Source organism: Tachyglossus aculeatus, chromosome 9, assembly GCF_015852505.1.
Source record: "Tachyglossus aculeatus isolate mTacAcu1 chromosome 9, mTacAcu1.pri, whole genome shotgun sequence".
NCBI lineage: Eukaryota > Metazoa > Chordata > Mammalia > Monotremata > Tachyglossidae > Tachyglossus > Tachyglossus aculeatus.
In genome coordinates, this window is record NC_052074.1 from 37,678,819 (window position 1) to 37,693,320 (window position 14,502).

General features: G+C 49.5%; 1 protein-coding gene across 1 annotated transcript in view; it reads right to left on the minus strand.

The window, feature by feature from the left end:
- The window catches only part of LRP1B (LDL receptor related protein 1B), a 564,327-nt gene that overhangs the window by 238,171 nt on the left and 311,654 nt on the right, over positions 1-14,502 (minus strand). Inside the window, exons 19-23 of the mRNA XM_038750885.1 lie at positions 13,647-13,727; positions 12,319-12,486; positions 4,803-4,985; positions 984-1,184; positions 28-273 (exon numbers count right to left, since the gene is read on the minus strand). Of these exons, the coding sequence (XP_038606813.1) occupies positions 28-273; positions 984-1,184; positions 4,803-4,985; positions 12,319-12,486; positions 13,647-13,727 (879 nt within the window). The remainder of the gene's footprint in view (positions 1-27; positions 274-983; positions 1,185-4,802; positions 4,986-12,318; positions 12,487-13,646; positions 13,728-14,502) is intronic.

Below are 14,502 nucleotides of genomic sequence, written 5' to 3' on the forward strand. Positions count from 1 at the left end.
GTGGCTGGGTGCTGAGGGTGGACTCACCAATGTTGGTGCAGCTCTCCCCATCTGCGTTCAGCTCCCACCCTCCGTAGCACGAGCATTTCACGGCACCTTCCTGCTGCTCGCACACCTGGGCACACTTGAGGTGGTTGCTGCAGTAATCCACGGCGTCACAGGTTTTGCCATCCAGGCTCAGCTGCAGGCCTGTGGGGCACGAGCACACGACCCCTTTCCCGGGGACCACGGCGCAGTGGTGGCTGCAGCCGCCGTTGTTCAGAGAGCACTCATCTGCGGGTGGGGTGGGAAGTGACAAGATGGAGTCAACGCTCTAGACTGTGAACCCGTTGTTGGGTAGGGACCGTCTCTATATTTTGCCAACTTGTACTTCCCAAGTGCTTAGTACAGTGCTCTGCACGCAGTGAGCGCTCAATAAAAACGATTGAATGAATGAATAAATGAACGCTCCAGCCCTTCTGTGGGGCTTGAGTTTTGGTCCGGCCAGCCAGGTGGGACCAAGAGAACTGGGGCTGGCCAGGCAGACTGACCCGGGGATCCTAGCCTTGAGGTCACTTCCCTACTCCCACCCGTGTCCCCAGCGTAGAGGCTCAAACCACCCAAAGCATCTGGAATCGGATGCTAGGAGCCACACCGGCCCTGGTGTACTGAACTCCCCAAAATGCTTGGTGCAGTGCTGTGCAACCAGGGGGCACTCAGTAAATACCATCCAAGGATGGAATGGCCAATTTACCCATAGAGAATCCCACAAAGTATGAACGCTCTGATCTCTGGATGATGAGACCCCTGGTAATCTGTTTCCAGGCCTGCTTCTCGGCATCCTGCTTCCATCCCCATGAATACAAGGAGAAGCCTCAGTTCACAGACACGCTGGGCTGGGCCAGAAATGGGCCCTCAGTGGGCTGGACACCAGGGTGTCCCAGGAGAGACCCATCGTTGGGAAGCTGAGGGTCACTCCAAGAACGAGCCGTGGGGGCACCTACCGCAGAGATGACCTTCGTCAGATCCATCTGGGCAGTGTGGCCGCCCGTCGCACAGGTGTTCGGGCGGCAGGCAGATGGAGCTGTCGTTGGCACAGGGATATCGGGGCAGCACGCATAGAGAGACCTCGCAGCTCTCCTCGTCCGACCGGTCCTCACAGTCAAGGTCTCCGTCACAAACCCACGCCCGGTTAATGCAGCGCCCTGGACACGTCAGAGACCGTCGGTCAGACGGGTTGGCCCCGTGGCCATCCACAGCAGCCAGCTCTGGGGCAGCCCTCTTGGAGTGCCCCGCAGAACCCCAAGGCCAGTGCCCCTGGCAGCGAGGTTCTTGGTCTCAAGATCAGGCTGAGAGGCTCACCTTGGACTGAGGCTTCCCTCCCCTTCCTTCTAGGCCTTTCAATCCACCTGGCTTAAGCAGAGCGATTGAAACACTCTTCAATTCTCATTAGATAATGGCATCCATTGAGCATAGATTAACAGTAGACCGGTTAGCCCAAGGTGTCATATGGAGTGGGGTGGGAAAGTTAGCACTTAGAAAGTTACACATTGGAATTACAGCTGTGCACCCACAAAAACCCTGATTTGAAATCTTTCTTGATTGGTTCATCTTAGCATCTCTCGGGATCACGTGACAAAATGAACCGTGTTTTCATCTCTGTTTCCGAATACAACAGAAGGGCCTATTTAAAATGCATGGGAATGGGTCACCGTGTTCCCCATGATTTCTGACTGAAGACCTGATTCGGATAGCAGACCCTCGCTGGAACCCCAGGTATTCTGGGAGCTATTCAAAACTTTCAGCAGGGTTTGGCAGGACCTAACTCGATGGTGACTTCCCTGAACCTCCTTCAAACCCACTGAGCCCTGGGGAGGGAGTCCCCGAGATGAAGCCCCTCAGGCTCTGCCCCAAAGCCACACCAGGGTGGACTGCGTCCAATCAGACCTCAAGGGGCTCCCGCCAATCTCCAAGGCTGACCCATGGGCGACATGAATGCCACAGGTCGCTCGGCACCTTTGTGACCACCCTGGGGACCCTTCCCCTCCAAATAAAAGAGAGTAAGGAGACGAGGTCCCTGACTTCAGGGAGCTCCCTCTCTAGACTGTAAGCTCTTGTGGACAGGGAATGTGTCTATTTACTGTTATATTGTACTCTCCCAAGTGCTTAGTACAGTGCTCTGTAAACAGTAAGCACTCATAAATACGACTGACTGAGTGTGGGAGCAGGGGAAAGAGGTGACACCAGGCTTTCCATGCCCAGGGAAAGGAGCTTCCTTCCCTCTCCCCATCAACGGGTCGAAACCGAAGTGCTTGTCTACAAGGTTGTCCATTCTCAGAGCTGGGGGCACCAACACCCAGACTTCTTTCTCTTCTTCAGAGCTGCTCTATCTTGTCTCTTTCTTTAAAGGAAAGTTCAGCTTCAGACTGTGAAATCAGTTCAATCAGATGAGGCAAGGAATACGAAGGACACAGAGCCCAGTATGTCGGTCACCACTCTTCACTGGCAGGTGTGTCGCCCTGGGCAGACTATCCAGGCCTTTCGGCCGGGTTGCTTTGGCCCTTGTTGTGAGAGATAGAAATCTGGACGGGATAAATGATTGGACTGGAATAACAATGCCTTCCTGGTGGCCTTGAGTGCTTCTGTGAGTTACACTATTTGTCAGAGGAAGAAGCATTGCCGATTGTTAATTTTGAGCTAGACTGGAGGTAGTATAGCTTGGGGGAGAGATTATTGGTCTAAGAGTCAGGGGACCCAAGTTTTTGTAATAGTAGTAATAATAATAGTATCTGTTAAGCACCAATACTCTATTACGTCCTGAGGTAGATACAATGTAATTAGACTGAACACAGTCCCTGTCCTACATGGGACTCAGTCAAAGCAGGAGGGAGAAAGATATCGAATCCCCACTTTACAGGTGGGGACTCTAGGTCCAGAGAAGTGAGGTGACTTGACCAAGGTCACAAGTAGGCAAGTGGCAGAACTGGGATTAGAACCCAAGTCCTCTGATTCCCAGGCCAGTTGCCATCAGCTAGTTGTGTGACCTCAAAGTCACCTAGCCTCTTTGGACCTCAGGTTCTTCCTTGGTACAATGGTGATAATTATCTTTCCCTCTTCCACCAAACGGGGATGTTGTGAGGACAAAGTTAGGTAGATGATGGGTAATCATTTTGGAAAAAATAAAAAGGTTCTGCAATTTCAAGCTATTATATCCTTAGAGGGTGGTCATAAGTCTCTCTCTGCACTCCAGATGATGCTTGCAGGATTTCAATAAATACATAAATACTAAATAACTGATAAAATAATGCCAACTATTAATAATGCAAAGGCATCAAAAACATTTAAGTAGTTGGGCTTGGAGGCTCTGCTGTACCCTACTGTTATATCCCCACAGAGTGTTAATAATTGATTATGACGACAAATGGTGAAAATGGGTCGGATTTCATTCTTCACAGGACAGAATTGGGGTCCAGAATAGAGCAGGTTTGAATGGGCCGTTCTAAGGAACAGAGTCCTTGGTTCTGGCTGTTAGAGCTAGGCATGGCCGACGACACTGTTTGCCAGTCTGCTGGATGCAGGCTTTGTGACAGAATTGTCACAATACCTCCACATTCATAAGCAACAACAGACAGCTGTGTCTTGGGAAGACCTGTGAGAATTTTGGATTAGGGCTGAAAATGGGAAAGGGGTTCTCCAAAAGGTCCTTTAGGATCAGTCCTCTGACTTTGCCTGCAGTTCTCCTCCCTTCCCAGCTTGGTTGCTGCATCAGCATCCTCTTTGGTCTCCCTACCTCCAGCCTCTTCCCCTTCAGTCTATTCAGCATGTCGCAGGCTTGGATCTCATTTCTAAAATGTCACCCTTGTCTTGTCGCTTTTCAGAACCTTTGACTAGTTCCCATTTCTCTCCCCATCAAGTTGAAACTCCTGACCGTTAGTGCCAAGATTCTCCCCTAGATCTCTCCCTCTAGCAAATCAGCCCTTTTCACCTCAGTCCAAACTCTTCATTCTGTCTCAACTCACGTTCTTAATAAAAATAATAGTTGAGGTATTTGTTAAGTGCTTATTATGGGCCAGGCACTGTTCTAAGCACCGGAGTAGATGAAAGATAATCGGTTTGGACACAGTCCCTGTCCTACATGGGATTTCACAGTCTTCATCCCCATTTTACAGATGAGGGAACTGAGGCACAGGGAAGTGAAGTGATTTGCTCAAGGTCTCACAGTACACAAATAGCAGAGCCAGGATTAGAATCCAGGTCCTTCTAACTCCCAGGCTCATACTCTATCTTCTAGCCTACACTGCTTCTCTGCACTAGCCAGTGCTCCCCCAAGAGAAAATACCACATGCTGATGAGAACATGCCAGTAAGAATCACAGATAACAAAGAGTCAAAGATAACACTTTGGAAATCAAGAACTGAATTCATTCAAGCACATCCCAGAGATATTTCATTATCGGAATGAGATTGGTCATATACCTGCATTTTTGTGAATTGCACTCACATAGCTAGGTATGTTTGTGTGGTTTTTGTCACGGATCCTGGAAGCACACTCACTCAAGCTCCCTGGTGGTATTTCTGCTATTTGTTAAGCGCTTATTATGTGCTAGGCACTGTACTAAGCGCTAGGGCAAATACAAGCTAAACTGGTTGGACACAGTCCATTTCCCACATGGGGCTCACAGTATTAAACCCCATTTTAATACCTTTAATGCTTTCTTTGGCTCCCTAGGAAGGGCCTGTGGCAAGGGAGGGTAGGGCTATCCCAGGAGACAGCAGCGGTGGGCCACTGTCACCAGGCTGGGCCAGTGCCATGCTTTGGGTTACCTGTGGACCGGCAGGAGAACTTGGTTTTCCGGTCGCACGCCCGGAGGGTTCCGTTGCAGCTCTTTTCATCGCTGCCATCTTCGCAGTCCTTCTCACCATCGCAGCGCCACAGGTCGGGCACACAGTTTCCATCAGGGAGACACTGGAACTCCTGGGCACGGCACCCGCCGGGAACACCAACCTCTTGAGGGAGAAAACGGAGCAGGGAGGAGGAGCAGGGAGGGAGGGAGGCAGGGAGGGAGGGAGGGAGGGAGGGAGGAAGGAAGGAAGAAGAGATCATATTATTTTGTGTTCCTTTTGTGTTTCCCACAGGGTCATCTTGGAATCTAAAAGGAAGCCTGGACACCTGGATCAGGCAGCAGTCGTGATCCTACCTCCTCCTTTCGGCTGCACTTGTCCACAGGAAGGGAATGAACCAGCTATTTTCCCCCTGCTCACCCCAAACCCCTGGCTGAAGTACCTGCTCCCCACTCGGACATGTTGGTGGGGTAGGGGGAGGAGAGAGAGGAAGAGAGAAAGGGAGGGAGAAAGATATAGAGAGATCCCATCTGCTTGCCTTGAGCTTCAAGAACCAGAATTTAACACAACCAATTTCACACACTGTGTCTACAAATCTCAAGGACTCCTACGTTTGATCTTTTGACTTTCCTGTCTTTTGCCCCACCCGCAATCCCACTCTCTTGTGAGGGGGCGATTTGAAGATAAATGTGAATTTAGGTTTGTTGGTGCACTTCTTTATGTACATGCAGGTGCATGTAAATGTCAGCACTTGGGTCCAGAAATATGAAAATTTTAAAGACGAATAACACTGGCATTTTTTAAAACGCTTACTAGGTTGCGGAGTATGAAAGATTTGGTAAACAAGATTCTTACCCTGAAGGAGTGGGGATGACAGACATGAAAATAAATTGACAGGTAGGGGAAGCAATTAAGGATAAGGATATGCACATAAATGCCAAGGGGGTGAGGTGAGTATCTAAGTGCATGGAGGTACAGGGAAGAAGGGAAGGGAAGGAGAATAAGGTGGAGAAAAGAGAGGTTAGTCAAGGAAGGCTTCCCAGAGCAGTAATATAGGAAGGAATAGGGTAAGGAGTCACTTAACATATGCGGATTTAATCTGAAAGGCCCCATGCGTTCAATTTTAGTTGATTATTTAATAATTCATACAGCACCCAGCTAACAACGAACATTGTACAGAAACAGATTATTGGAAATATAAGTTAAATTCTGCCCTCGGGTGTCAACACTCAGCTGAGGGAAAGGTTTAGTTCAGGAAAATTACAGAGTAATAAGATAGCTGGCAAGAAGCAGGGGAACTTTTAATAAAACCAAACCAAAAAACCTCTAATTTTATGAATTCAAAAATTCTTAGACTAGCCCAAAAGGAGTAAAGCCACATTTCCCAATGACCCTGCTGTGAAATAAAAAAAATATTGGTCCATGGTTCTACAGTTGAACCTGCCTTCCCAGCCACAATGCTAACGATCATTGGGAATAAGGTGACTTTGGAAAGGCTGACATTTATTAAGTCCTCAGATGGGGAGAATGTAGCAGCTCTGTTTCTTCCTCCCCTACCACTGCCACCCCAGAGGAGCTCTCTTTGTCATTTAATATTCACTGACTGTGCTTAATGAGTGAGGTGCTAGACAAATCCAGGGAATGACTATTCCCACAGGGAAAGGCATTTTTTTCTGAACATTCCCCTGCGCTCTGGAGGCAGAAGGCAAGGTGTTTAAGCTCAGGGCAAATATCTCACTTGAGGCATCAGAGAGGATCTCCCACTAGGACCCAGCCCACAGAAGGCCCAGGATGTCTGCCCTGGGGGAAGACCATGGAGGGGGATGCAGGTGTGGGGTTCAGAAACTCAGAGAAGCAGCATGGCCTAATGGAAAGAGCATGTATCTGGGAGTCAGAAGGACCTGGGTTCTAGTCCCAGCTCCATCACTTGTCTGCTAGGTGACCTTGGGCAAGTCGCTTCACTTTTCTGTGCCTCAGTTATCTCATCGCCAAAATGGGGACTAAGATTGGGGGTCCCGTGTGGGAAATGAACTGTGCCCAACCTGATTATCTTGTATCTACCCTAACTGTCAGCATGGTGCCTGATCCACAGTAAGCACTTAGAAATGCCATTAACAAAACAAAACACAAAACTGTTCAGCAGCTGGGGGTCTCTGTACAGCAAAGGGGCCAGGGCTGGAATACTGGGCCTGACAATGTGTGTAAGTAAATTTTTTTTGTGAGTCTGTGTGTGTGCGTGTGTGTGTGTGTGTGTGTGTGTGTGAGAGAGAGAGAGAGAGAGAGAGAGAGAGAGAGAGAGAGAAAGAGAGAGAAAGAGAGAGGGAGAGGGAGGGAGAGGGAGGGAGGGAGGGAAGGAGGGAGAGAGAGAGAGAGCATACACCCTTAAGAGAGATTGAGGAGAGCTTGGTTGGCTGTTTGGGAAGGTCTACATCCCTGAAGACTGCATCTTCCTAATCACAAGTTGACGCCTCACTGACTACGTCCCTCAGTGACAGCCGCTTATCAAATCTGAGTGTTAGGGATCGCTGGCAGCTGCTGGAAGAGTCTTTACATGTGCTTTAAGACCATTTGATTTTCATGTTCTCCCTCCAATATATTCTCCTTCAGAATGAATCCGCATAATTTCCTCAAATTCTATTTCCAACCTTTGATATTCGGTTAGCAGAGCTCAACACTGAGGTTCGGGAGCTACTGGTCAAAATGATGTTTTCAAAGATGATTTGCCTCAAAAAACTGGCTGCTTGTGGATGAATAATTAACCGTGTTAGGCTGTCTAAATATTATCATAATCTCAGGAGAGGGATTCAATTTAGGGGAATGGAAACTTAAATCAGATCATTTATTTCTCTAGTCAGAGAGGAGGTCACGGGACAATTTTCCCTCAAACAAATTTTTGGAGTTTTAAAGCCAGAGCAGTGATTCTCATAATCTTAGCAGAGTAACATCTCTCAAACATTGGCGGTGGAGGGGAGGGGGAAGACCAGAGGCAGTCATCATGGCATCCTCCAATTCCCATTGAAAGTCATTTCCAGAGCAACCAAACTGTCTGCTACAAGTCACTAGACCAGAGCAGGAGTCCCCATTAGAAACTAGAACCAGCCTGGCCTAGGTGAAAGAGCACAGGCCTAGGGTTCAGGGGACCTGGGTTCTAATCCTGGCTCCACCCCTGCCTTGCTCTGTGACCTAAGGCAACTTTCCTCACCTGTAAAATGGGGATTCAATACCTGTTCTCTCCACTCTTTAGACTGTGAGCCCAGGGTGTGACAGGGACTGTGGTAGACCTACTTATCTTGCATCTACCTCCGTGCTTGCCACATAGCAAGTGCTTAACAAATACCACAATTATTAATAGTAACACAAGCTTTCATCATTCAATCATTTAATCATATTTAATGAGCGCTTATTGTGTGCAGAGCACTGTACTACCACCTGAGCTCTTCCCAAGCACCAGTCTTAGAGATGAATAACTGCAAACAGACTGGAATCTCCACGTTAAGAGGACATCCAAGGTAGAAATCCCTCATACAGAAGAACTATCCATTAGAAAGTCAGAAAAAAAAGCCAGGAGAAACTTCTGCCTGGTGGTGGCCCCTGGGAGTTGGGAAGCTAGCAAACTGTGAGGAGAGCCAGGGGTTTGGGAGAGGTGGGGAAAAAGAGGAGGAGGAAGAGGAGAGGGGGGCTGTTCCAGGAAGTGGTGACATGGGCTTCATTCTCGCTTAGTGCAATGGTCTGATGTGTGAGATGGAAAGCAAGGAGAAGGATCAGGGATGGAGAGGTGTATTTGGGAATCGTACCCTACGAAATGAGGGGAAAACATGATGCACAGATGCTGCCAGCTCCTGGTTGGTGGAGAGTGGGAATGGAGGGAGTGACTCAGGAGCCAGGGCTAAGAGAGCAAGTGGGAAATCTGGAAAGAGAGACCTTGGAAAGGGCAAAAAATGAAGAGCCAAAGACCTGTGAGTGCAAGCCTAGGCCTGTGAGTGGTCACATTAGTAGTGCGACAGTCTCAACACCCTCATGGATTTGGGAACTGGATGAAGATTACTCATCCTGAATCAAAATGGAAGGTCAATAATGTGTTGGATTTGAAACTTCTTTTTCCTTTTTATTGGGAGTATAAATAAGAGATCACAGCTGTACTAGTAGTCCCAGCTTGTTTACAGACCACGGCAGGCAATAAATCTCCCCTGTTAGTAATCCAAACAGGAGGCTTGAAAGGACTAGGATATCTATAAATCCAGGTCAGATGCCTTTTCAGAGGAAAAAAAAGAAAACAGCAAAGGAATATTCCAGTATGTTCTAGAGAAGCAACTGACACCACTTTCCATACCTCGGTCCCAACAGACTCCTGTTGGAATCATTCAGCACAGAGAGGGGTAACCATTTCTAAATTGAAATTGGCCCTGGGGAGTAGCTGAAGATACTGCAAGAGAAATGGAGCTCTCTTCGAGAAGGCCCAGCTGTGTTCAACCAACCTTTCCTCCAGCAAGAGGATGAGATGAAAGAGGACATGATTCAATTACAGAAAAAAGCCTGCACTGAGACAAGATTAGTGACGTCAATAACTACCCTCCTCAGAAAGCCACACAGCCAAATGGAAAGAATCCGGGCCTGGGAATCAACGGATCCGAGTTCTAATCCCAGCTCCACTGCTTGTGTGCTGTGTAACCTTGAGAAAGTCACTTAAAATCACTCTACCTCAGTTTCCCATCTATGAAATGGGGATTCAAAAATCTTTTCTTCTCCCTCCTACCTTGATTATGCACAGCATATAGGGCAGGGACTGTGACCTGATTATCTTGTATCTATCCCAGTGCTTAATACAGTTTGTGGCATAGGGTAATCATTTCACAAATACTATTAGTGTTGTCATTATTGATAATAATAATAATACTGTCACTCCCTGATAATAAACCAGGCCCTCTGGAGGTGACAGTAACTAACCCAGAGCACTAGAGGAAGGTAGCGAATGGTAGCAGTGTGGGTAAGGTGGAAACCTTGATGTTCTCAATGATTCTCTGGTGGTCTGAAAGAGTTCCTGCTCCTCCCAAAGTGCCCGAATTGTTGGGAGGCGGCGAACTTGGGCCCTTGTTGCCCCAGAGGCAAGGCACAATGTTCTGCACATGACAAGTGCCAAAAAAAATTGTTCATTGATTGACTGAACTGGGAGCCCTGGGTTCTAATCCTGACTCTGCGTGGAGCTGGCTCATGTGGGCAAAAACCACACGTGCCCTCCATCATGTGCTGTGCTCCTGCCAGGGCTCCTTCACCCTGTGCTATGCCCATTCCAACCTAGCGGAAACGCAACTGGCAGGGAAGGGAGCATGGGTGCGGTGCGAGCCGCTAAGCACTTAACCAAGTGCTCTGCGCAGAGGCTGGTCCTGAAGCCTCGGAACTAAGGGCCATCCGTCATCCGTGCCAGGGGACTCCGGCATCTGCCACTAACACCGGGCCCCGGGAGAACAAACAGGTAGCAGGTTTTCCGTTTCTACCTAAACCTGAGTGAATTCTGCAGGGAACTCAGATCAGCCAGGGTCTGCTTGCCTACAGCAAGTGACGTATGTTTGTGTCGATTCCAGGGAGGATCCCGTCCGGCCTCACCCACACACCTTCCATATTGAGTTCCAGCAGCTCAGCCATGAGGTCACCGGGGTGGCCTGAGGCAGCATCAAGCCTGTGAGCTTGGGTAAAGCTCACATGGGTGTGTGTAATAATAATAACCGCAGTATTTGTTAAGCACTTACTATGTGCCAGGAATTGTACTAAGTGCTGGGGTGGATACAAGCAAATCGGGTTGGACACAGTCGTTGTCCCATGTGGCGCTTACAGTCTCAGTCCCCATTTTACAGATGAGGTAACTGAGGCTCAGAGAAGTGGAAGTGACTTGCCCAGGGTCGCACAGCATGTATGCGCACACAAGCACACCCCTGAATAATGGAGAGGGAGGTTTACAAATGGCATCTATCCACCTGCTCTCTTGGCTAGCCAATAGCCTCAGAGATTTCCAAAAAGCCCACCTTCTCCAAATTCTTTCCTTCCCCAAATCCCTAAGAATCCCCAGATTATTTCCTTCACCCACCTAGACTGTAAGCTCCTTGAGGACAGAGATTACATCTACCAACTCTATTGTATCGTGCACTAGAGAAGTATCGTGGCCTAGTGGATACAGCAGAACCCAGGAGTCAGAAGGACCTGGGGTCTAATCCCGACTCTGCCACTTGTCCACAAGCCACTTAGCTTTTCATTCATTTCATTCAGTTGAATTTATTGAGTGCTTATTGTATGCAGAGTACTGTAGTAGGTGCTTGGGATAGCATAATATAACAATAAAAAGACACTATGCCTCGGTTACCTCATCTGGAAAATGGGGACACTGTGAGCCCCAATGGGATATAGCCCGTGTCCTAGCTGATTAGCTTGTACCAACCCCAGCACTTAGTACAGTGAAACAGCGTGGCTCAGTGGAAAGAGCATGGGCTTTGGAGTCAGAGGTCATGGGTTCAAATCCTGGCTCCGCCAATTGTTAGCTGTGTGACTTTGGGCAAGTCACTTAACTTCTCTGGGCCTCAGTTACCTCATCCGTAAAATGGGGATTAAGTCTGTGAGCCCCATGTGGGACAACCCGATTACCTTGTATTCCCCCAGCACTTAGAACAATGCTTGGCACATAGTAAGCACATAACAAATGCCATCATTATTATTATTATATTATTTAAAAATGCCATAAAAAAGTGCTTAGACAATCCTCTGATCCCAGTAAGTGTTGTGTTCAATAAATACCAGTGAGGCCACAGCGTTCCAACCACCGCCCCAGCAGGCCTCACAGGCACTTGTGAACCCTCTCTGATGTGCTCCGCTCTTCATCTTTACACCTATCTCATAACTCTTTTCCTTTCTAAATCACCATCGTTTGGTGCCTGTGCCTTCCATTAGACACGGTCCCTGCCTTCTTTGGGGCAAAGGCAAATGGGTTTAATTTGGGTGCCTTTCTTTAATGTTGTGCTTGGCTTTTTCATGGGTGTACTGGGAAATGTAGGGAGTGAGAGAGAAAGGGGACAATGGAGAGATGGGTTGATTGAGATGGGAGGAAAAACATTTAAGGACTGGGAAGAAGGGAAAGGGAAAGAGGCGGCAGGAAATCAGGTCTGGAAAGAGCAGGGAGGGAGACTGTGTCCTGCTGGCCCATTTTCCTCCTCCATACAGACTGGCAATTCCCAAAATGTCCCTTTCTCACTCATTCTGTTCCTTAGTGGAGAGAGCCTGGGAGTCAGAGGACCTGAGTTTTAATCCTGACTCAGTTACCTGTCTGCTGGCTGACCGTGGGCAAGTATCTCAACTTCCCTGTGCCTCAGTTCCCTCATCTGTGAAATGGGGATTCAACTCCTGTTCTCCCTCCTACTTAGATTGTGAGTCCAATGTGGGCCCTGATTATCTTGTATCTATCCCAGCACTTAGTTTAACGGCTAGCACATAATAAGCCAGCAAGGAAATAACCCACCTCCTGTGGAACAGGAGGCCGGTGCCTCATCACTTAAGTCCCCACAGTCGTTCTCTCCATCACATGCCCAGTGTCCAGGGATGCAGCGGCCGCTGGAGCAGCGGAACTGGCCGTCGGAGCACGCGTGGACGCAGCCCAGCTCATCACTCCCGTCACCGCAGTCGTCATCTGGAGATGGGAACCATACCGCGGGATGCGCCACGTGAGGAGGGCGGGGGGCTGGCCCCCCATCACTCGGCTGGGACTGGAGTCTCGCCCTCGGCAGTGTCCCTTTCACCTCCCAGGTTCCACAATCCCACCCCTGGGCTGCTCCCAAGTGCAGGACTAAGGCACGGCCACCCTCTCAGTTCACCACGTGCTCCCCAGAGTTGGGCACTGCCTCCTGCACAGTCATCTAAAGAGCCCAGGAGCCCACGAGGCTGGAGGGAAGTAGCAGTGCCCTCGAGGATGGTGGGTGGACTGGTTGCCCCTGCCCCTCCCTGCCCATCCCCTGATGCCAGGCTGTCCTGGGGAGCAAAGCAAAATCTGCAAAGGCCTCTTCACCCCATCTCAGTGGCAAGGCATCCCTCCTCTGGAGGGGAAGAGGAGAGCTGAAAATGAGGAGGGTAGGAAGGGGGAAGGGGCGATGCGACAAGAGGAAAGGGGAAGGATGTGGTTGCCTTTGACCATTATCCACAGGAAAAGAAAATCTAGTAGAAAGAGCCTGGGACTCAGAGGACCTGGGTCCTATATTGACTCTGTCCACTGCCATCTGGGCAAGTCACAACTTGCCTAGGCCTTAGTTTTCTCCTCTGTAAAAAGGGGATTAAATTTCTGTCTCCCTCCTACTTTGACTGGGAGGTCTAGGCAGGACAGGGACTGGGTCCGATCTGATTATCCCACATCTACTCCAGGGCTTATCACAGTGCTTGGCACAAACTGAGCATTAAACTAGTACCATCATGACCATTATTCACACAGATTTGAGGGAAGCAAAAGAAAACATTCATCTTTCAGTCTGCTCTATTGGTCACCATTTTGAGGAAGGCCCCTATTTCCCATTTTTTCAGTCTGGCTTCCGAATGGCACGGTCTAAGGGGGAATGGGACAGTGCTTCGGTCTACACCTCCCCCACTTCTCCTCCCCCGAACCTATGAGGTTTCCCTAGGGTCTGGGACCACAGTGGTGAGATCCAGGTCTTCCCATACCCAGGGCCACTCCAACCCTCACTCAGCCCTGCCACTCAGGCCCCAGTGGCCCACCCGCTCTCTCCCCTCCCCCCACTGACCACCCCAAGGAGAGACGACCCAGCTCCCTCCCCTACCACCCCGAAGATGGCCCAGCCTTGCCTGAGTCACATCGCCACTTGCTGCTGACACATCTTCCATTCCCACAGACAAACTGAGTGAGCGGGTCACAGGTCGGGAATTCTGTGAATGAGATGGGAGATCCGGATGCTGGTGACCGTCCGAGGCTCCATTTGGAGTCTGCTGGCGAAGGCAACCGAGCCCCCTCTCACCTGGCCACTGGCCCAAGGGCAATGGGGAAATTGCTGTCTCTGTGGCAGGAGGGGCTGGCACTCTGAGGACTGGACACGGACACACACACACACACACACACACACACACGAGATCCAGGCAATGGTCGGTGGATTGAGGCACTGCCCTCTGGCCATGATGGCTCTCCCATTGACCCGATGGCTGGCTTTCAGTGCTATGCACTAGACGACCAAGAGGTCACTGGCACACCAGGACCAGAATGGACTTTGATGGGAAGAGAGGTTGCAGCCCCATGTCCGCTGGTTGTGAGCCCATTCCCACCCTCCATTTCCTGGACCCATGCACTGCCCTAAGGGGTGGACTGGAACACCTATAGATTGGCTACCCAGCGCACAACCCACGGTCTCTGGCGGCAGGCTGGGCACAAGGCCCCCAGGGTATTTTAGGAATAATTCAGGCTAAAAGTAACATGTAATGTATGGATAATTTACATTCATTAGATGGCTAATTTGCAAATGAAGGACTGCTTCAGCCTTCCCTCCCCTGACTACACCTTGTTAGTTCCAGGGCTCCCAGGAAAGGGGCACTGACCCCTCTGGATCACCAGAAGGAGCCATTTCACTCATCAAGTAGTTCCAGGAACACTGGAGTTTCTCTACATGCCCATTTGGCATCAGCCAGTGACTCAGGCTTGAGGAAGAACAGA